Genomic DNA, 23,570 nt, shown 5'->3' on the forward strand with positions numbered 1-23,570 from the left:
GTCAACACACTGCTGCATACACAGGGAAGCTTTGGCTACACATATGATATCTACAGATCTAAGAAAAGTTCTTGACGAAGCTGTAAAAATTATAACTTATATTAATAGCTGTCCAGACTTTTCTCTCAACTTTGCAAAGAAATGGGGTAGCAACTATAATTCTTTTCCATACTGATATTCGTTGGTTTTCTCGTGGAAAAGTCCTTACTCGTTTATTTGAACTTCAGAATGAACTTGATGTTTTTCTTGATGAAAAGTTTGAACTGAAAAAGCATCTAGCAGATATATTTACTGTATTAAATAGTCTTAATTTATCTTTACAAGGCAAGGAAATTTCTATATTTCATGTTCAAGATAAAGTGAATGGCACGTTGACAAAAATGAAGTTATGGCAAAAGCGGGTTGGAAATGGAGAATTTCAAACATTTCCATCTCTTCGTGAATTGCTCAAGTTCAAACGGACAAATTGATGATGATGTGAAAATTACTATCATGCAGCATTTACAAAGCTTACAATGAATCTAGAAAAGTATTTCCCTGAATTGGACATTAATATTGAGTGGATAAGATACCTTTTCAATATCAACAAATCTATGCCAAAGGGTCTATCGTCAATAGAAGAACAACTTTTAGAACTAGCTTCTGATGGTTTCCTAAAAAATAAATACAACGAGAATTTGTTATCATCATTTTGGCTACAAATACAGAATGAATTTCCTGAATTAACAGATAAAGAGCTCTAAGGTTCATTTTTCTATTTCCAAGTTCATATCTATGCAAAGTTGGATTTTCAGCCCTTGTAGATATTAAGACGAAGAAGAGGAATCGCATTATAGATGTTGAACCGCATCAGAGATTGAAATTAACAACTATATCTCACCATAAGCAATTTCACTCTTCTCATTGATGATAAATTATTTCAAGTAAGTAATTTATCTTCTTCTCTCTTCCATCATCTATGTGGATGATGATGAGGCTGAATGAACTCTTTCCACTTCTGTCTGTCTCGGGAGAGTCCGAACAATTCTGTCCACTTTGTAGTAAATTTTGTAAAAATTTATAGTATGATATCAAAATTGGAGATGTTAATGTCAGCTCTTTGCTTTATGCAGATGATGTTATACTTCTAAATAAATCCGCTACAAGTCTGCAAGATTCTCTGACTAAATTGAATAGCTGTTGTAATAGATATGGTATGAAGGTCAGCAATAAAAAGACAAAGACAATGAAAATAGGCAAAATCATTGAAAATGTCAACTGTGTTGTGAATGGAGAACCTGTGGAACAAGTAAAACATTTCAGTTACTTAGGCACAATTTTTACTGAAGATGGTAAACTAAATATAGAAATAAGACAACAGAATCAGCAAAGCTGGTATGGCGGGAAGTCAATTGAATAAATTCATATGGAATAAGAAAGAAATTAGTCGGAACACTAAATTAGCTGTATACAAGACTGTGTTCAAACCAATTTTAACTTATGGATCTGAGAGCTGGGTCAGAAGTAAAACACTTGACCAAAGACTAGAGACCGCAGATATGAGAGTCCTGAGAAAGATTAGAGGCGTGAACAGATGGCATCAATGGCAATATCATATTAAAAATGAGGATTTAGGAAAGAACTTGACATTATCAGCATCCAGGAATGCGTTAGCAGAGCTAATCTCAGATGGTATGGTCACTTAAATAGAATGGGAGAGGAAAGATTAGCAAAACAAGTGTTCTCTGCCAGGTTGGCAGGAAAACGACCCAGAGGAAGACCAAGATATAGGTGGATTGATACGGTACAAAGTGCCTTAGACGATAGAAATATAAGATCTGATAATGTTGGAGTTTTGACAAGTAACAGACTGATTTGGAGGAAAATTGTAGATAGGAAGTTAGTAATGATGTAATTTTTCATGTAGTACTGTCATATCCTGTACACCCCTTGAGGGTACATGGCAGGAATTTGATGATGATGATGATGATGATTATAACGTTTGTTCTATTAAAAATAAATCATATTTTTAGTTTACATGTACATCTAAATTCAAACAAAATAGACATTTACAACAAAATATATTTTATTTATTTATTATTATTTTGATAAGGGGGATACTTGGTAATGAAAATTTAAGAAGGGGTACGCAGATGTCTGAAGTTTGAGAAACACGGGTGTTGAATCTTGAATGGAAAATTTTATTTTTAAATTTGGTTTATTCAGGATTCAATAAGAATTAGAAAACAATTACGAGATACTTGAGCTTTAGTATAGAAACTGATTGTGAAAAGAGTGCACAGAACGAATATTTTATGTAAAGATACAAAGCATAAATCAATTATGTAAGTTTTATGTAAAGAAGTATGTTTTAGTTAATTGTAACGGCCATATTAGGTTCTATGTGAAACGTATGCAATCTAAAGTTCAATATGCTTGGGCGAGCATTACGCTTGCGGCAGTGTAAATTATCGGAAAGCAGCTCACGCTCGAATTCACAGAAGACGCTGACCCGGATGGACTAGCGGGAAAAGAAGGTGAGTGTCAGGCAAAGATTCGTAAGAGAAAAGAGGGAGCTAAAGGTGCAAAATAAAAAGGGTTAGCCCCCGCCGCAGAAGACTTCTTTTTGATCGTTGGACTTTCGCACTTGCTTGAGTCGTGACCGTTTGGTTTTTGACCTGCTCTTCTCGGACGAGTGGTTCTATATCGCCTTGTGATGGATCCAGGATACTCCGCAGATGTTCTATATCGGCAGCCATAGTTCCCATATTCATGACCGCAATGTGGAATAGGAGAACCGGCAATGATACTAGACCAACGTGAACAATCCTCAGCCATACTGAAGGGGCAGACGAGACGAATGCCTCGTCTTCCCCTTCAGTGTGGCTGAGGATTGACCACGTGCGTAAGGTAATTCTACAATGTTCCAGATCCAGTTTTTCAAGGAAGGAGAACCTAGCACTGTATGCAGAATGTGGACTACCTTGGTAAAGTACTGTTTTGTACTCCTTTATGTTAAAAGAGAAGCATGCTGAGAATAAGTGTGAATTGCAGTCAAGTATTATATGTGAATGGAGATGCTCGTAAGAAACTTTAGTAGATTAGCATTAACTGCCAGGTTAATGCTAATCTTTCTCGGTAGCTTTGTCACTGATTGTAGATTAGATAGAGTGTGACATCATGAATTGTATCTTTTAACATAGAATAATAGGGTAAATAGTGAAGATTAGAAGTTCCAGAAACGTATTGTGTACAATCTAATGAGTGAAATTGTGAAAGGAGATTCTGTTAGATTTACAGTTAAGTTCTAAATGTCTATATTAGCTCCTCACCTGTGTATGACTTTTATCTAATAGTGAGAATGAATGTAACTATGTACAATTTAGTGACCTTAATAAATGTGTTTTTACGTTTTAACCTGAAATTAGCCTGTGCCTGAATTCAACTCATCGCTCATAAATTTCAGAACCTAATGCGGAGTAAAATTGAATGTAGAGGCCACGATTGCAAACATCATTGAGTGTAATTAGTTCAAATAATTAGGTGCTAAAAGATAAGCGTTAGGATAATCACCTCTGTATAATTTCTGAAAGAAGTTCCCTGGTTAAGGATTCCTCCTAACCTAAGGATACTGGCTGGTGCAGTGGAACAAATAAATTTGCCAGTATCTCACGCGGGGAAACAATTCTAGACAGTAAAATATAAAGGATTTGTCTCCTACAAAGAGATAGGTCCTTTGTCTGAGAGTTCAAATACACGTGGGTACTCTAAGTATTCGGCGAAGTAGATAAATAGCTTTCTGAGTCTAGCACCATAGCTTGTGTTGAGATAGGATTTTCAGGGTAGTCAGTCTAAGTCAGAATTAAAATAAAATGGATTAACACAAGGGCGAGATATTGAATATAGATATAGAATTAAAACAAAGACTTGAAGGTAGATATTGAAAGTGAATAAAAAAATAAATACACGTAAATATAACACTGGTCTAGAAGAACACATCTTATATTAAATATCATAAGCCAGAACAGTATGGACTTGCGAAGTATGCTATTGACAATAATCAAAGTTAACTGGAACAAGACAAGAGTCCTTCATAAGTCATTTGCTCACAGAACATCTTTATAAAGAAACGTTTGAAACTTTACTGTCCTAACTTAAACAGATCTGATGATCTATGTCTATCACCTCTGTGGGAGATAGGAAAGATTAGCAGATATTTAAAAGTACTAACTTTATTTTGTTTATGTATATATTCATATAATTTTTTTTAATAAGTTTTAGGAAATTATTGACCTTATTTAGTTAACTTACATTAGCTACTCATGTGGTGGATTTTAGAAATGTCTGTTGTTGTTTAACTGCAGTTCTGTAATCCTGTACTGACGATGCTTATGATACTTAGGTGAAAATTCTACAGTAATAAAATTTTTATGTGAGTTTTGCCCATTTTTGAATTCTTTTGATTAAATTCATGTAGAGTCCATACCTCTTTTTGATTTATACTGTTGAATGCTATCTGTTATACAGCTTTGACCCTTAAGGGGTGCTTAAGGGTCAAAGCTGTATAACTGAGAGGAGACCTCCACATAGCCTTTAAAGGAATGTGGAGAACCGACCAGGGCTTTTGACCTAATGTCCAATCCTCACCTTCTCGTGGTGCACCCTGTTGGGTATCTACTTTGATACTGAACGAACGAGGATGGGCTGGCAATTTGGGATTTAGCCGACCAAATTGTATTCTTATTGGTTAAACCAAAATAAAAAATGATGGTACAACATGACAAAATTTCATGCCGGCTGGGGCGTCGCCCGGTTAAACAAGGCCCCCGTTGTTTTCGCCAGGGAACCAGGACGAACAGCGAAAAGTCAGCTACTGGAACAAATCTGAAAACAAACCCCAACTCAACATCACCAGAGTTAAAGATCGGTACTATCAACGTAAGAAGCCTGAATGGCAAAGAAATGGAGCTAGCTGAGGAATTAGATAAGTACCAGATCGACATAATAGGGGTGACTGAAACAAAAAAGACCAAAACTGGTGAGATCTTTCTGAGCAATAAATACAAAATGTTATATTCAGGCAATGACAATCAAGGAAAAGAAGGAGTAGCCATAGTATTCAACACAAAATACGAGGCTAATCTTCTTGAATGGCAGTCAGTTTCAAGTAGAGTAATGTGGGCAAATATGAGAATGGGGAACTGGACAATGAGACTTATTTGTGCCTATGGTCCCACAGAAGGTTCTACTAAGGTAGAAGTGGAGGAATTTTTTGAGGCTTTAGAAAAAGCAACTGACACAATGAAAAAGGAAAAGTTGGTCCTTGTTGGGGATCTAAATAGTAGAGTAGGAAATGATTGTGAGACATACAAAAATATTTTGGGAAAATTTGGAGAAAAGAGCAAAGCTAATAATAATGGCAAATATCTGTTGGATTTCTGCTCAGGACATGGACTGGTTATTACTAACACCATGTTCCAACATAAAAATGTGCACAAATTCACATGGAGAGAAGAGGCTAGGAATAAGAAAAGTCTCATTGACTATGTTATTGTTGATAGTGATGTTTTCTCCCTGGTGCAGGACACCAGAGTGTACAGAGGATTTGAAATTGGAAGTGATCACTATTTAGTGTTGAGCAGGATAAAATTGAATTTCATATTGAAAAGAATAACATGTAAGAAAGTTTTAAAGCGAATAAAAGTTGAGCAGCTCTCAGATGTGAACTGTAGACTAAAATACAGAAATATTATTGAAAAGAAAATGAAAGAGTTTGAGAACAGGAATCAAACCTTGGAGATTCAGTGGCAAACTCTGAAGGAAACATTGATTGATTCTGCCAGATAGGCATGTGGTGAGGTTGTGTGCAAGGATAAAAAAATCAGAACTCCCTGGTGGACACAGGAAGTTAAAGAGGCAGTGAAGGAAAAGAAGAAAGCATATCAAAAGTTCCTGGCAAATAAGTCAGCTTTTACTCTTACAGAATACAGAGACAAATGTAAGAAAGCTAAACAGTGTGTAAAACTAGCTAAACAAAAGTCATGGGAGGACTTTGGCAAGAATATAGAAAATAAATATCAAGAAGGTGGCAAAATATTCTGGAGGTTGTTGAAGAAGCTTAGGAATGGAGGAAAGAGTGCTGTAAAAGGAATTAGAGATGATAAAGGTGAAATGAAAACAGGAGAAAAAGATATCCTTGAAGTATGGAGTAATTACTTTGAAAAACTGCTAAATGAAACAAGCAGTGATGACAGCACAGTGATAAAAAACACTGACCAGGCATGCAGTCAGGAATGCATATCCATACTTGAAGTAGAAAAAGCCATCAAAGGCTTGAAATGTGGAAAGGCAGCAGGAGTAGATGATATTCGACCAGAAATGCTGAAGTATGGTGGTATAAGAGTCTTACAGTGGCTGCACTGCATAGTTCAGAAAGCCTGGACAGAGGGACGAATTCCTGATGATTGGAGTAGAGCTCTCATAGTACCCATATATAAAAAGGGAAATAAAACTGAATGTGAGAATTACAGAGGTATTTCCCTACTGAGTGTTCCTGGCAAGATCTATGCAAGTATACTTGAGAAACGGTTGAGAAGAATTGTGGAAGAAAAGCTTGGTGAAGAACAAGCTGGATTCAGGCCAAATAGAGGCTGTGAGGATCAGATCTTCACTTTACGACAAATAGTCGAGAAAGCATGGGAATATAACAAAGATCTGTATTTAAGTTTTGTCGATTTGGAAAAGGCATATGACAAGGTGCCAAGAGAGAAGCTATTCAATACGCTGCAGTTATATGGTGTCAATGGGGCATTATATCAAGCAATACTTAGTCTTTATTTGAGTTGTGAGTCAGCAGTTCGAATTGAAGGAAGTACAGGAAGATGGTTTAATGTTAAATCTGGTGTGAGACAAGGATGTACATTATCCCCTCTGTTATTCATTATCTATATGGATCACATTATGAAGGAATGTGGTATTAAACCTGATATCAAAATTGGAGATGTTAATGTCAGCTCTTTGCTTTATGCGGATGATGTTATACTTCTAAATAAATCCGCTGCAAGTCTGCAAGATTCTCTGACTAAATTGAATAGCTGTTGTAATAGATATGATATGAAGGTCAGCAATAAAAAGACAAAGACAATGAAAATAGGCAGAATCGTTGAAAATGTCAACTGTGTTGTGAATGGGGAACCTGTGGAACAAGTAAAACATTTCAGCTACTTAGGCACAATTTTTACTGAAGATGGTAAACTAAACATAGAAATAGACAACAGAATCAGCAAAGCTGGTATCGTGGGAAGTCAATTGAATAAATTCATATGGAATAAGAAAGAAATTAGTCGGAACACTAAATTAGCTGTATACAAGACTGTGTTCAAACCAATTTTAACTTATGGATCTGAGAGCTGGGTCAGAAGTAAAACACTTGACCAAAGACTAGAGACCGCAGATATGAGAGTCCTGAGAAAGATTAGAGGCGTGAACAGATGGCATCAATGGCAATATCATATTAAAAATGAGGATATTAGGAAAGAACTTGACATTGTCAGCATCCAGGAATGCGTTAGCAGAGCTAATCTCAGATGGTATGGTCACTTAAATAGAATGGGAGAGGAAAGATTAGCAAAACAAGTGTTCTCTGCCAGGTTGGCAGGAAAACGACCCAGAGGAAGACCAAGATATAGGTGGATTGATACGGTACAAAGTGCCTTAGACGCTAGAAATATAAGATCTGATAATGTTGGAGTCTTGACAAGTAACAGACTGACTTGGAGGAAAATTGTAGATAGGAAGTTAGTAATGATGTAATTTTTTCATGTAGTACTGTCATATCCTGTACACCCCTTGAGGGTACATGGCAGGAATTTGATGATGATGATGATGAGAGTCCATACCTCTTTTTGATTTATACTGTTGAATGCTATCTGCAACGCACAGATTCCTAGAATCTGCTTATGTTTTGCAAAATACTCCTACTCTTAACCTAAATAAGTATGGCTGCAGAAACTTGTAAACATCTGGGAAACTGTAATTCTGCATTTAAAAAAAAAAAAAGAGGCCACTTTTGGTTCTTCCCAGAAGGCATAGTCAAAAATCAAATGCTTGCTTAGAGTTCTGTGTTTTTATTCAAATTACTTTCTGTGTTATTCCCCATGCAATTCCTCACTTACTATCAGATGAAATAAAAGAAAGTTTAATATTTGGCCCACACAAGCCAAATATTAAACTTTACAGCTGGGGGATGCTTATTCCAGCACCCCTTTGAGCTTCTTTTCCCCTATCCCCCCTTCCCAGTAGCTTGTGTAGGGACTGTCTGTAACACTATGGCTCACTGCCTTAGCAATTCCCCATTGAGAAGTACCAGTGGATTCTGGGCAAAACACTGGCAAGATTATGTGCTATTGGACTTGACCCAAGAGCCATCTGGGAGTGAGGAGCTTTGGAAAAATTAAAGGTTGATACTGGAAAACATGAATCACAAGTTGCAGATATGATTAAATCTAAATAAGTTTAAATATATTCCATTTAATAAAAATAACAATTTCAATTCTCTTCCTAGGAATATGTTACCAGAAAATGTATTTCCACGTGAGTTTACTTTTTTTTAAACAGATAATGACTTGGCCTTATGAAAGATTAAATTCACCATGGACAGCTGATGAAAACTAAAATGTACCATTTAAGTGAAACTTTAAAATAACAAATTGATTTGAATGATTTTTAGGATTTTGTAAATAATAATGTAGAATCAAAAAATATTTCATCCTTACTTCCCTGTATTCAAAAAGCTAAAAAGATAGCACCATTTCAATCATTTAATGATTGAAATAGTGCTAATGCTGAATTTAATTTATTAGATTTAATGATGAAAAATTTATTAGGAAAAGAGTTGGTGGATTAGGATGTAACTCCACTTGTGAAATCATGGTTTAATCACGACAACAGATACAAGAGTTCGGCAAAAGTCAACGAAAATATTTTGTCAGAATCAACTGGCTATATGGAAATTACAATAAAAAAATTAATATTTTATTACTGTTTGAAATTTTTGAATTCCAAACTGTAAATCAGTAAACCTTATAATAAATATATACAGGTATCTCTTGATTAATGCGGTTAATTAAATCCCTCGATGCTACCACGTATATCAAAATCGCGTTAATCAAATCTAAAATCAATGGGAAAATTACAATTCGTTCATGATCGATTACTGTATTAATAATTCGTTTTATATGGTACTCTTTTAGGAAAGATAAAAAATGAATGCAAAGTAAATGCTTATTAAATACTTGTATATTTACTGCAATTTTTTTATCAAAATAAGTTATCAAGAGTCGTTTGAACAGTTTTAGTTTTTTTCTTATTGGCATAAATGCTACGATAACAAGCAAAATGACTCTCCAGGCCTCGGCAAACAAACAATAAAACAAAGAAAAAACACTGCAAATATAATACATGATGGTACAAATTAAGTGGATATTGAATCCAACATTATTTCATAGCCGAATATAGAAACTACAAGAGTTTCAGTCGAATATATAGAAATTAAAAGTTTTGGCAGATGAAAGCATAAGCAATCTTATGGGCAAATCGTAGTAAAGGTGGAGTAAACTCCAGATCACTTTCCTTAGTATTTTCCATAATGTAAAGCACATCTCCTAGAGGACTTTGACTCTCTATTTCAGTAATACATGATAGTTTATTTATTTTCAGTTACAATCTAGAAATTATTGAACAAAGAATTAAAAAAAAAAACTAAACCATACTATACTGACATCAGAGGTCGCGGTATCTCTCAGATACAATTTACTGTCAAATATCACAAATCTTTACATAACATGTGTTAAACCAAACTGACAGCAAAAAAAAATGCAAAATACCACTCGTAACATATGAATGCACAGCTACTCATGACCTCCAAGCTATACACTGAATTTTGCAAGAATCATTATATTAAACATTTTGCATGTATCTGTCAGATCAGCTGCGAGCTCCGCAGGGTTAAAGGTGCATTAATCAAAACTCTTGCCGCAATTAATTTTGCCGCGTTAATCAAATCCCACATTAAGCAAGGGATACCTGTACACTTTTTTTTATCTAGAATTGTTAAAAATTTATCAGCACAACACTGATTCTATGTGTCAGTTCTTAACAGTGTGTAACCTAGCACTCTTCCATCTACATATGAAAAGATAAAAATTATTCACAGCACATATCTTGAAGTATTTCAATTTTCTTTGTTTATTCTCTTAAACTGATTTCTGATGATCTGCAAGGTGGCAACCAAATCATTCCTATTTCCTCTACAGTGTGTTAATTACATATTCTTTACTGTGAATACAGGTTTTTATTATATTATTAAGGGATTTCCCACTGTTATCTCTTCATCAAAATTTGTATATGTTATACTCACAGTTCTAACTCCTTCAATATCAAGACCTCTAGCAGCAACATCAGTTGCAACAAGCACATCTACCACCTCTTCCTTAAAGTGCTGCAGTGCTTCTAGACGTTGAGCCTGGTTGAGGTTACCATGCAGCTCTGCGACATTTATTCCTAATAGACCAAGCATAATACGCAACCGATGGACTTGCTTCTTTGTTTGAACAAATACCATGACACGATCAATAAATGTTCTACAGAGGAGAGCTAAAAATATATCATACAGAAATAAAAGAAGCATAAATATTTGATCATTTTATAGGAAGAAAATTTCATTTGACTCTAAAATTAAATAACAACAGAAGAAAAACAGATTAATAAGATGATATTAACTGCATGGCACATTTCCAAGAAAGATTGAGAATTATCTTATAGAATGATTTACTTTAATAATAATAAATAAATAAAAACATCATACTACTGTTATTATTTTTTATTTTTTGGTCAATGTCACAATAAAAGCTTAGAAGAAGCCTATGTACATTTGGATGGTGGAGTGTGTGTGTGTGTGGGGGGGGGGGGGTTGATAATCTAGAAAAGCTGTGACCTTGATCATGAGATTATGATAGTACTATATGAAACTTTTTTCAAGCTAGTTTTCCTCTAATACAAAAAAAAAATATAAGTGTTAATTTTTGAGGGTTTGGTTTAAGTATTTTCTTCTTCCTTTTTTTTTTTTTTTTTTTTAAATGTTCTGAGCTGTAGAAAGAGATTAGTTTCTGGTTGATAACAATTTTGTCAGTGAGCAAACAGGAAAATAAAATATAACTTCTCTTTTTGTTTTTGGGAAAGACTTAAAAATATGATAACATTACATGAAAACAGTACATTATTACTAACTTCCAATCAACAGTTTTTCCTCAAAATTAGTCATCTGTCAGGACTACAATATTATCAATCTTATATTACAGTGTTCTAAGGCACATTAAATTATATAAATCATCCTCCAACCTACTTCTTAGTCTTCCTCTGGGTTTATGTCCTGGCATCAAAACTTGTTTTGCAATTTCCATTCCTATTCAGTTTAAATGCTATACCACCTGAGATTAGCTCTGCGCGGATATTTCTGAATCTTCAGAAAAATTATGCTTAAATAGCTGAAATCCCACCACTGATAATCATCTGTTCACGCTCCTAATTTTTTCAGAACTCTTATCTGTGGTCTCCAGTCATGGTTCAGCTGTTTTATTTCTAACTCAGCTGAGATCCATGAGTCAAAATTGGTTCGAACAGAGATGAATAACATTATATTCATCTAATATAGGTGTTCTGATTAATTTTTCTGTTATTCCATGTAAATTTCTTTAGTTGATTCCCTACATACCCGTTTTGCTAATTCTATAATCTATTTAATTTGACATCTTCAGAAAAATTACACTTAAACAGCTGAAATGTTTTACTTGATCTATAGTTCTCCATTCAGGATACACTTGAAGTTTGCCATGTTCATGCCTATTTTTATGGTTATGGTCTTTTTATGGCTGACTTTTTTTCAACATTGTTTTCAGCAGTTATTCAATTTAGTTAAGATATCCCACATACTTGTACTGGATTTATTTAAGAGAATAACATCATCTGCATAAAGTAAAGAGCTCGAATTAACATCTTCAATTTTGATATCAGCTTTAGTAGCACTTTCCTTTATCATGTAATTCATTACTGTGCACCAGTCTCACACCTGATTTTGCATGATGGTAACCCATTTTCCTGCAGTATCTTCCTTCAATTCTAATTAATAATATTGTCATTATAGAGGTATCTCCATGGAGTCAAAAGACTTATAGCAGGAGATCCACACTAACCATTATTCACACAATACCCTAACAAACCCCTCCTTAAATGTGTTCAATGTTGAGGCATTCACAACCACCTTTGGTAATCCGTTCCACCCATTCACCACTCTCCAAGAAAAGAACATAGTCTGCACTCCCTTACTAACCATACTCTTAGAAAATTTCCAGGATTGACCCCTTGTTTTCACTCTACTACTCAAGTACTGAAAATTTTCTTTTGTGTAAATCTTATAGGTATGCGTGGTTAGCTTAGTGGCTGTGCACTTCGCAACCATGCCTAAGAAAGGAGTGTCCTAGGTTCGATTGCTGTCGGAGACATGAGGAGCTGAAGGATCTTCCTCAGCCATGGCCAAGTTAGTCGGTCTTGGGCATTGAAAGTAAGGTTTTTCCCCCCAGTTTATCCTGGAGTTTTTCATCCCATAAACAGGCAAACCAGACCTGTGAACATACAGGATACAGCCATAGGATATAGTACGGCAAGGAAGCCAACAGGAACCCACCTTGCTCGTAGTCACTTCCCCAGTATGGTAGCATAGCTACCCCATCCATATGGATGAAAAGGAAACTAATCATCATCATCATCAAATCTTATAGAATCCTTTTAGAACTAATAAGTTTGTATCATGTCTCCCTCTTAAACCAAACTTTGCAACCTACATACACCCTGTGTGGAATGTAGAATGCTCCTCATAAGGAGCATTCCACAGACCTGTCACCACCTTGGTCATTCATCTATGAATCCTCTCCACTACTTTCTAATTTCTAAGAAACCCAGGTGACCAAATCTGTGTCCAGTAGGCAAGATGTGGACAAATCAGAGCTTTATAAAGAGGACTAATAACTGCCCTTATCTTTACGTGTCAATGTATTCTTCAACATCCAACTAATCCTTTGAACTATCTTGCCAACGTTTGTAATGTGTCCTTTAAAATTCAAATCTATGTTAACCATTAACCCCAGATCATTAGGCTCATTAATATCTTGTAATCTAGTACCATCAATGTGATACACAATATTAATCTTTTTGATCCAAAGTACATAACCTAACATTTTGCAACAATAAAATTGACAGCTATTATCCTTTGCCCACACTGCCAATTTATTTAAACCATCCTGCAGGCATCATCTTTATCAACTATTGCCCTCCCCAGTTTTGCATCATTAGTGGCCCCAGTACAGAGCCCTGCTAGTTATGCTTGTAGACTATATATATTGCTTGTTACAATATCCAACATACCATCTATAATTGCAAGATATTGAACAGCTTTTCGCTTGGTACTGTCATATGCATTTTCCAGATTTGCAAAATTTAAATACAGATCGCTGTTGTCCTCCCATGATTTCTTAGCTATTCATCATAAAGTGAAAATCTGATCATGATGACTTCTATTTAGGCTCATCATAGACTGTTTGACTTTTCTTAGTCTCTTCCCAAGTATGCTTCCATAAATCTCAACTGGAAAACTCCTCTAACTATTTACTTTTTCTCTTTGTATTAATATTTATTTAATACTTATTCCCTCCCTTTTACAGATGTGTACTATGAGACCTCTACTGCAATCATAAAGAATTGCTGTGTAGCTACTGTAAAACTTTTATACCTTTATATTTGAGAATTTCTGGTCGAATATTATCTGGTCCAGCTGCTTTTCCATGTCAAGTTTTTGATGGATTTTTCTACCTCACATACACTGATATGGATTCCTGATTGCATTCCTTCTAAATGTTTTATACTACTGCTCTGCTTCTTCCTTCACTACGCGTTATTCCCGCTTCCTATGTAGGGTCCGCGTGTTACTTAGATGTGACTTTTTGTTAGTACCACTCCCAACCGACCTATCACCTAGTCTGCCGCTGGGGGGGAGGATATATTTTTGGCTGTCGAAGCATATGTTCACGGGGCTGGTTTGCCTGCTTGCAGGATGAAAAACGCCAGATAAACTGGAGGAAAAAACCTTACTGCCCGTGCCCAAGACCGCAAGTTCCTGGTGTCTTTGACGGAAATCAAACCTGGGACACTCCTTCCCCAGGCATATGGTTGTGAAGCGCAAAGCCACTAGGCTAACTGCGCAGACATACTACTGCTCTGCTATTTCTCATTAAATAAGTAATTTTTCAAGATAATTATTCTAGACTTATATCTCTTTATATTCAGTTTTTGTCACCTTTATCATCTTGGATTCCTTTTCCAGTACTATTTCTTCCATTTCTAAGCTTCTTTCATAGACTTTTGTAATATTTTGCCAGATTCCTGATAATCATCTTCTATGTTCTAATCAAAATCTTCCCACTTTATATATAGCTACTTTTACATACTGCTGTATTCTCTCACAGCATGCTGACTCACTTGCTAGGAACTTGTAACAGGTTTTCTTCTTTTCCACACCTACCTCTTTAACATTCTGAGTACACTATGCTGATCTGATTTTTCTATTCTGGCAAGCAACCTTACCATATACTTTTCTGGCTGAATCAATCAGTGTTCTTTACAGCTTGTCAAGGCATCTCCAAAGTTTAGTTCTTGTTTTTAAACTCTTTTGTTTTTTCTTGAATATACTGCATCACAAGTTATTCAAGAAAATAATATACAAAAATTAGTTAAATGAGTATACAAAACCACTGGCCCATACATCTCACATAGGGAAGTCTTCATATGGCACTTATTAAAATCTTGGCTTTTTGCACTGAGCTTCAAAATTAAATGACATGGATAGAAAATTCTAATTTTCTGCAACACTCTTTATTACTTTTAACAAAATAATGATTAAAGAAAGTTCCTGTCAAATAAGTCAGCTTGTGCTCTTAGAGAATACAGAGACAAATGCAAAAATGCTAAACACTGTGTAAAACTAGCTAAACAAAAGTCATGGGAGGACTTTGGCAAGAATATAGAAAATAAATATCAAGAAGGTGGCAAAATTTTCTGGAGGTTGTTGAAGAAGCTTAGGAATGGAGGAAAGAGTGCTGTAAAAGGAGTTAGAGATGATAAAGGTGACATAAAAACGGGAGAAAAAGATATCCTTGAAGTATGGAGTAATTACTTTGAAAAACTGCTAAATGAAACAAGCAGTGATGACAGCACAGTGGTAAAAAACACTGACCATGCATGCAGTCAGGAATACATATCCATACTTGAAGTAGAAAAAGCCATCAAATGCTTGAAATGTGGAAAGGCAGCAGGAGTAGATGATATTCGACCAGAAATGCTGAAGTATGGTGGTATAAGAGTCTTACAGTAGCTGCACTGCATAGTTCAGAAAGCCTGGACAGAGGGACGAATTCCTGATGATTGGAGTAGAGCTCTCATAGTACCCATATATAAAAAGGGAAATAAAACTGAATATGAGAATTACAGAGGTCTTTCCCTACTGAGTGTTCCTGGCAAGATCTATGCAAGTATACTTGAGAAATGGTTGAGAAGAATTGTGGAAGAAAAGCTTGGTGAAGAACAAGCTGGATTCAGGCCAAATAGAGGCTATCAGGATCAGATTTTCACTTTACGACAAATAGTAGAGAAAGCATGGGAATATAACAGAGATCTGTATTTAAGTTTTGTCGATTTGGAAAAGGCATATGACAAGGTGCCAAGAGAGAGAAGCTATTCAATACGCTACAGTTATATGGTGTCAATGGGGCATTATATCAAGCAATCCTTAGTCTTTATTTGAGTTGTAAGTCAGCAGTTAGAATTGAAGGAAGTACAGGAAGGTGGTTTAATGTTAAATCTGGTGTGAGACAAGGATGTACATTATCCCCTCTGTTATTCATTATCTATATGGATCATAATTTGAAGGAAAGTGGTATTAAACATGATATCAAAATTGGAGATGTTAATGTCAGCTCTTTGCTTTATGCAGATGATGTTATACTTCTAAATAAATCCGCTACAAGTGTGCAAGATTCTCTGACTAAATTGAATAGCTGTTGTAATAGATATGGTATGAAGGTCAGCAATAAAAAGACAAAGACAATGAAAATAGGCAGAATCATTGAAAATGTCAACTGTTGTGAATTGAGAACCTGTGGAACAAGTGAAATATTTCAGCTATTTATGCACGATTTTTAGTGAAGATGGTAAATTAAATATAAAAATACACAACAGAACCAGCAAAGCTGGTATGGTAGGAAGTCAATTGAATAAATTCATATGGAATAAGAGAGAAATTAGTCGGAACACTAAATTAGCTGTATACAAGACAGTGTTCAAACCAGTTTTAACTTATGGATCTGAGAGCTGGGTCAGAAGTAAAACACTTGACCAAAGACTAGAGACCGCAGATATGAGAGTCCTGAGAAAGATTATAGGCGTGAACAGATGGCATCAATGGCAATATCATATTAAAAACGAGGATATTAGGAAAGAACTTGACATTGTCAACATCCAGGAATGCGTTAGCAGAGCTAATCTCAAGTGGTATGGTCACTTAAACAGAATGGTGAAGAAAGATTAGCAAAACAAGTGTTCTCTGCCAGGTTGGTAGCAAAACGACCGAGAGGAAGACCAAGATGTAGGTGGATTGATACGGTACAAAGTGCCTTAGACGATAGAAATATAAGATCTGATAATATTGGAGTCTTGAGAAGTAACAGACTGATTTGGTGGAAAATTGTAGATAGGAAGTTAATAAAGATGTAATTTTTTTCATGTAGTACTGTCATATCCTGTACACCCCCTTGAGGGTACATGGCAGGAATTTGATGATGATGATTTTTATCTTCAGCAATAAATTTCCTTAAAGTCTGAGCTGGAAATAAGTTGAGTGGACATAATTTCCTTTAGTGCCCACAAACATACCACGAATGTTCTTTATAAACATTAAAAAAATTGTTTAGAAAGTTATTTTTTGATAAAAATATATTTTACAGCTACTTCCATGGGCAAGTGTATCTAATTGAGCCCTGCAAATTAACAACACAATTTTTAACCAAGCTTTTTATTATTATTATTATTAAATTGAGCAAGGAGAAAGAAAAGGAATTTTAATCTCTCTACCAAATACCTGCAAGAATAGCTTCTCGGTCGCCTTCCCTATCAGATCTAATTCGAATAAATTCTTGCCGTAAATTTATGGCAACTTCTGTATTACAGTTGACAAATATTTTCACAGGCTTTTTCAAAGAAACTGCAGCTAGATCTTTTACCTAGGAATATCAACAAACATATTTTGTGTATGATTAAAAAAATATTTAAAAATCAAATTTAAAAAAAAAAAGAGTAAGTTGTAACAAACATTTCTTACTCCTGATGTATTATTTTCATGAGAAAAAAATAGTACCATGGGGGGGGGGAAATCTGAAAAGTGGTGTTAGAATGTACCTAATAATAAAGAAATTATGGTGTTAAGCAATATGGACATTGCATATCAATTTGCAACAAATGTACATGATGCAGCTATTTCACACAGATTGAAAACAACAAAAACTAACCCTATTCTTATTTTATAGAATAGGGTTATACTGTGTGCAAGTATGATTCCATAGTTATGGATACTCCACAGATCCCATTATAAAAGGGGGGAAAAAATCTAAGATATGTTGCCTCCATACAGCCTTCAAATGGAAGACAAGGTCTGATTCTTATTGTGACAAGAGAAATTTTTATATAGTTTGTTTCAAGTAAAGCTGAGCTGGCCAATCTCATATATAGCTCCCCCACCCCCCACAAGAAACTAGAGTTTTTTTTTCATCCCACAAAACAGTCAAACTGGCCAGAGAACACAATTAAAGATAAAATATACTGCATAGTGGGTAGTAGGGTAGTGTAGTGTACTGTAGTGCAAATGGTGAATTGTAAAGCAAGGATGATCAGTTGTGTAGTGTAAAATGGAGTCTAGCAATGAGTTCTTGGATTTCATGGAAATGTCATATAATAATAATATCCAGCTTTCAAGCAACAATCTGGTATATGGATTACCCTTTTAGACTTTTTCATGTCTAATTCATTCATCTCAGTCAATCCAATATAGCAAACACATTAGAGTACTGAAGAAATACTTTCAGACTAACACTGATCAAAAATTTTCTAAATTTCTTAACATTGCATTTTTTTTGTAGTAAGTATCATTATTTTCAGAAAATATATTCTGTGATAACAAACACATCAGTTAAATATTTTTTCCCCATTCATTTCATTGCAGATAAAGCAAGTAGTAAAAGTACCGATAAGAGTTTCCAATAACAATTACTATACCATAAAATCAATTTTTAACATCGTTTTTTTGAATCTACCCTTCAAAAGAAAAAAAGTTGAGAATTATATGATAGTAAAAAACAAGATTTCATTACTAATTTGTTATCAGCAATTTTTTTCTAATTGGCTCTATTACTTGTTAGGTTTCCAAAATGTTCAGCATAAAAATTCCTGTTATTCAATGTGCTGCTCCTCACTCTGATCTGTTATCATCCATGCTGGTTATATGACCAAACATCATCTTAGTTAAGCCTGCTGACACATTTTTGAATATTAATAATGCAAAATTCCTTTCTAATATCTTCATTTTCAACATGGATGGTTGTCATAACAAATGAAATTAATGTATGGTCCCACCATGCATTTATTCATTTCCTAATTTTTCTGGAAAAAAAAATTAGAAACTGAAAACTCTCATAGTGATCTATAATTTAATGCTGATAACTACCAACCTAATCAACTGAAGACTTCTGATTGTTCTCTCTCTCTCTCTGGATAGCAGCAATAGTTACACATATGTATTCATGGAGACAGAATAAGATTCATGTGAAACTAAAAATGTCACAAAATATTATTGTTATTAGATCTCCAAGGGAGTCAAAGACTCAAGGAAGACTATACATCACATACACCAGCTATCATGCATTCTCTTAGATTCATTCATGCTACCTGAACTCACTACGTTAACAAGCAAACTGTTCCACTCATTCTCAGTTCTGCGAGACAAAAATCTAGCTTGCCTCTTAACTGCACACAGATGTCCCCTTGTCCTCTCTCCACCTTCCATATATTGAAAAATTTCAACTGTTATCCTATAACACCATCTCAGAAGTTTATAGACTTCTATCATATCAGCTCTCTTTCTCCTCTCTACCAGTGTCTGCTGTCCATCCATACTTGTAATCTACATTCCAGAATCCTGATTATCTTCATAACTCTTCTTTGCAGACTTTCCATACCTTCTTTATCCCCCTCATAACCCAGGAGATCAAATCTGTACACAGTAGCTCAGCTGCAGTTTTATCAAGGCCTTGCAAAGAGTCAATATGACTTCCATATCCTTATGTATCAATGTTATTTCAACATCGCAATCATCCTCTGAGTTGTATTTGTAATTTCTGCTATATGACCTTTGAACTTCAGTTTCTTATCCACCATAACTCCAAGATCTCTAGCCTCATCAATTTCTTGTAATATAATCCTACCAGTATAATATGTTGTTGGAAATCTCATTACATTAAACTACATAACTTGATAATACTAACTATGAATTGACAGCTATTATCATTTACCCACTGTTCCATGTTATTCAAATCATTCTGCAAGTGCTATATATTGGTAGCACTCTGATCTTTGCATCATCAGCAAATAATTGAACATCAACTGTCAGGTCCTAACCAATATATTTAATGTATAGATTGAACAACAATAGTCCAAGGACTGATCAATGGAAAATATCCATTTCAGTAAAATTATGGAGACTACAGCCATGTTATGAATAATTACTGTAATTTCCCAATGTCGTTTTGACCTGCATATTAAGGTCATCATCTGGACACACACACACACACACACACACAAAGACAAGCTATAACATTTAAAACAGTATGCTGAAGTGACACAGTTGATCAACCATTATTCTATGCTGGCCTGGCTTCTAGTTAAAAAAAAACAAAAAACCATACATCAAAGCTATATTCTATTTATATTATCATCAGAGAATAAATTCATATAGATAGTTAAAATACAGCAAAAGTGGAGGCCTAATCGATAATTTAACATGAGTGTGGTTATATCAGAGTTAAGATTTTAGATTACTTACAGTCCTAATTATAATTAACTCTTAGACCAAAAGGTTATATGAGTAGAATATGTGCCATCCATATTCTTGGGATTTTTAGATCACCATTATTGTTAAGATTAGGGTGGTTGATAACAATTTCACAGGCCTCCTTGAAACAAGACACACAACTCCTATCAGAAAAAAATGAACATAAATGGCATATTAAATTTAACAACTATGGTAAATCTGGTCTTTCCGATCATGACCTGAACACTCTAAATAGAATTGACTGGAAGGGCACCTGTTGTTTAGATCACACCAAAATGTGATATCAGCTTAAATTTAAGGAGGCCTGTGAAATTGTTATCAACCACCCTAATCTTAACAATAATGGTGATCTAAAAATCCCAAGAATATGGATGGCACATATTCTACTTATTCTACTCATATAACCTTTTGGTCTAAGAGGTTATATTTCTGCAGTATTCCATTTGTTTTGTCTGATATCCCTTTAATGTATGAAATGGCTACAATTTTATCATAATTTAGTTATTTTTATTTTTAAGTGGAGCCTTGTGAAGAATTTTGTTGATAGTAGTTTTGTTGTAGCTATTTTTCAAGAAGGTATTGCTGATAACTTTTAATTCATATTTAAGTGCTTGTTCACTGGAGCAAATCTTCAAAGACCTGTTTTCTAGCGTATTAATGACACCTAGTTTTGGTGTTGGGTGGTGGTAAGAGTCTAAGTGTATATATTGGCCAGTATGTGCAAGCTTACAGTAAACAGTGAAAGAAAGACATCTGACAAGAGTAGCTAGAAAAGGAAGTGTGTTCTGACTTCAATGTCAATTGTATACATCTGTGTTGTTTGTTTAGGTGGCTGAGGAAAGTGTCTAATGTCTGGTGGCCATGGGACCAAATAACAAAAACATTTCAATGTATCTAAGCCAGACTTGGGTTTTAAAGTATAGAAATCTAGAGCACGTTGCTCAAAAGCTTCCATATAAAAGGTTGTTGGCAATTGAGAGGGGAAGAAATGGTGAGCCCATGGCTGTGCCTTCCTTTGGTAGGTAAAAAGTATTTTGCTACACAAAACAGGCAAATAGCGCTGTGACATTGAGTGGAAATTTGTCATCACTTTTTTCTAGTGTGATGTCTTTAATTTTGTTTACAAAGTGTTGTGTTTTTAATATAGGAAGGGGAATGACCTACCAACTGCTTGAGTGTTGATGCTAGTTTCTTGGATAGATGATAACTGGGGGTTGTCGATACCTATTACAATTATAGGCTGAAGCAGTACATTCTGCTGGTGAATTGTGGGCAAACCATAAATTCTCGGTGAATGAGCATGTCAGGGGAACAGTGAAAGTTACGAACTTAGGAGCAAAAATACAGGAGGCAAGGTTGAGATGGTTTGGTCATGTGATGAGGAGGGAGGACGAATATGTGGGAAGATGGATGTGCAAGGAAGGAGGAAGCGTGGGCAGCCAAAGAAGAGAGATGGAGGGAGCTGGTAGAAGAGAACTTGGATGTGGTGACAGCCCAAGACAGGAAGGTGTGGAGGAGACTCATTATCAACAGTGACCCCACTTAAGTGGGAGAAGCTGCAGAAGAAGAAGAATGAGCATAGTGTGGAAGTAGTTTTTTAAATGTATCCTCAAGCCAGGATGTGACTGATTTGAGTAGTTTTCTGTTTTCTTTTTAATCCGATTGGTTGGGTTCATGCCCACAATATATTATTTCCTAATATTTATCCATCAGCTATCCACGTCAATAGTTTACATTCAATCGTATCGTATCCTATCCTATCATATCATAATCATATCATATGCTTTAGCAAAGTTTAATAGCATCATAGTGTATCCATTTCCTTTATTCAGCAGAGCCATAACATTGCTATTAAATAAGAACAAATTGCTAAAACACAACCACCCTTTAGTAAACCCATGCTGTTCTTTGAAAAGTATAGCTTGTATGTCAACCCATTTCTGTGTGTGAATTCTTACCAACTTCTCTAAAATCTTCACCCCCCCCCTCCAGATATTGACAGGTTTTTACACCAGTTTTTGCACTACTCTTGAACAATGGAACTATCATATATTCTTTCCTGAGCTGAGATGCAAGTTATGCAAACATGTTGAGGTCCAAGCTGTTTGGCTGAACATTCCTTTAACATACATGCTGATATCCCACCTTGCCCTATTGCTGAGATATCCAGGTTATGCAACAACTCTTGGTATGCACCTCTATCTCTTCATCCAGTCTAGCAGTAGCACTGTGCACCATGTTGCATACACCTGGTCAATAGATCTCAGTGAAGTGAGCATGCACTCATTATTTAAAATTCTTTCCAGTTGCATTTAACCTGCATGGCTAAATTCATTACTTTTCTCATTACTCATTAACTTAATAAACTCATTACTTTTCTGATCTGCACTTTATATATGTCATAATCTCTCACTCTTATTCTCATGATATTCTTTCCACATCTTCTTCTTATGGATCACTTGCTTAATAAGAATGTACATTTATTTCACTCCCATCATATTTGTTCTTCGAACTGTAGGGATATGTTCAGATACTGCCTCATTTAGGCACCTTTTCAAAGCTTCCCATGCATTGCCGATATCCTTCTCATTCAATAACTGATACTATGGAACTAAAGATGGTATTCTGAATGTCATATACCTCACATTTAATGAATTTATACTTCACCTACCTGCACACACACCAAACTAAGAACTTAAACATGAAAGGAAAAAAAATCTGGAAAGAGCTTGCATTTTAGAATTGCAAGACACCAGATTAAGCTCTAAAACAAGAACTGGATTTCAAAATATAAAAAATTCTTATATAGGTGCACATTATCTCAACTTACCTTAAGATAATAATTAGTAAATATTAATGCTAAATATTAGGATTCAGTAATATAAATATTTAGTAATTTTATTACTGCACATTAATTATGTTACATAAATTAATATTTTTGTTGATAATTAATGTTCAAAATACCTTTTGGTATCAAATACAATAAAAAAAACATACCTCATCATTAAGGGTTGCAGAGAATAACATGGTCTGACGTGTGGTGGAACACTGTTGAATGATTTCCTTCATCTGCTCAGCAAAATATTCGTCCAACATTCTAAATTTAAAAAACAAAAAACTGAATTTTTTTTCATATCATGACAAAGTACAGCAATTCCCCCTCTCCTTATTCATGGGGGATACTTTCCAAGACCCCCAGTGGATACCTGAAACCACAGATACCAAACCTTTTATATATACACTATGTTTTTTCCTATACATATATACCTACGATAAAGTTTAATTTATAAATTAGGCACAGTAAGAGATTAACAATAACTAATAATAAAAT

The 23,570-nt window shown here is 35.0% G+C and overlaps 1 protein-coding gene across 1 annotated transcript in view; it reads right to left on the bottom strand.

Moving 5' to 3' along the window:
- Rs1 (Dead-box helicase Rs1) overlaps positions 1–23,570 on the bottom strand; it is a 293,164-nt gene that overhangs the window by 130,437 nt on the left and 139,157 nt on the right. Inside the window, exons 9-11 of the mRNA XM_090398602.1 lie at positions 23,237–23,336; positions 17,219–17,360; positions 10,397–10,632 (exon numbers count right to left, since the gene is read on the bottom strand). Coding sequence (XP_090254728.1) covers positions 10,397–10,632; positions 17,219–17,360; positions 23,237–23,336 — 478 coding nt within the window. The remainder of the gene's footprint in view (positions 1–10,396; positions 10,633–17,218; positions 17,361–23,236; positions 23,337–23,570) is intronic.

This window comes from Typopeltis vanoorti, chromosome 9 (assembly GCF_054136105.1).
Source record: "Typopeltis vanoorti isolate ZY-2024b chromosome 9, IOZ_Tvanoo_1.0, whole genome shotgun sequence".
NCBI lineage: Eukaryota > Metazoa > Arthropoda > Arachnida > Uropygi > Thelyphonidae > Typopeltis > Typopeltis vanoorti.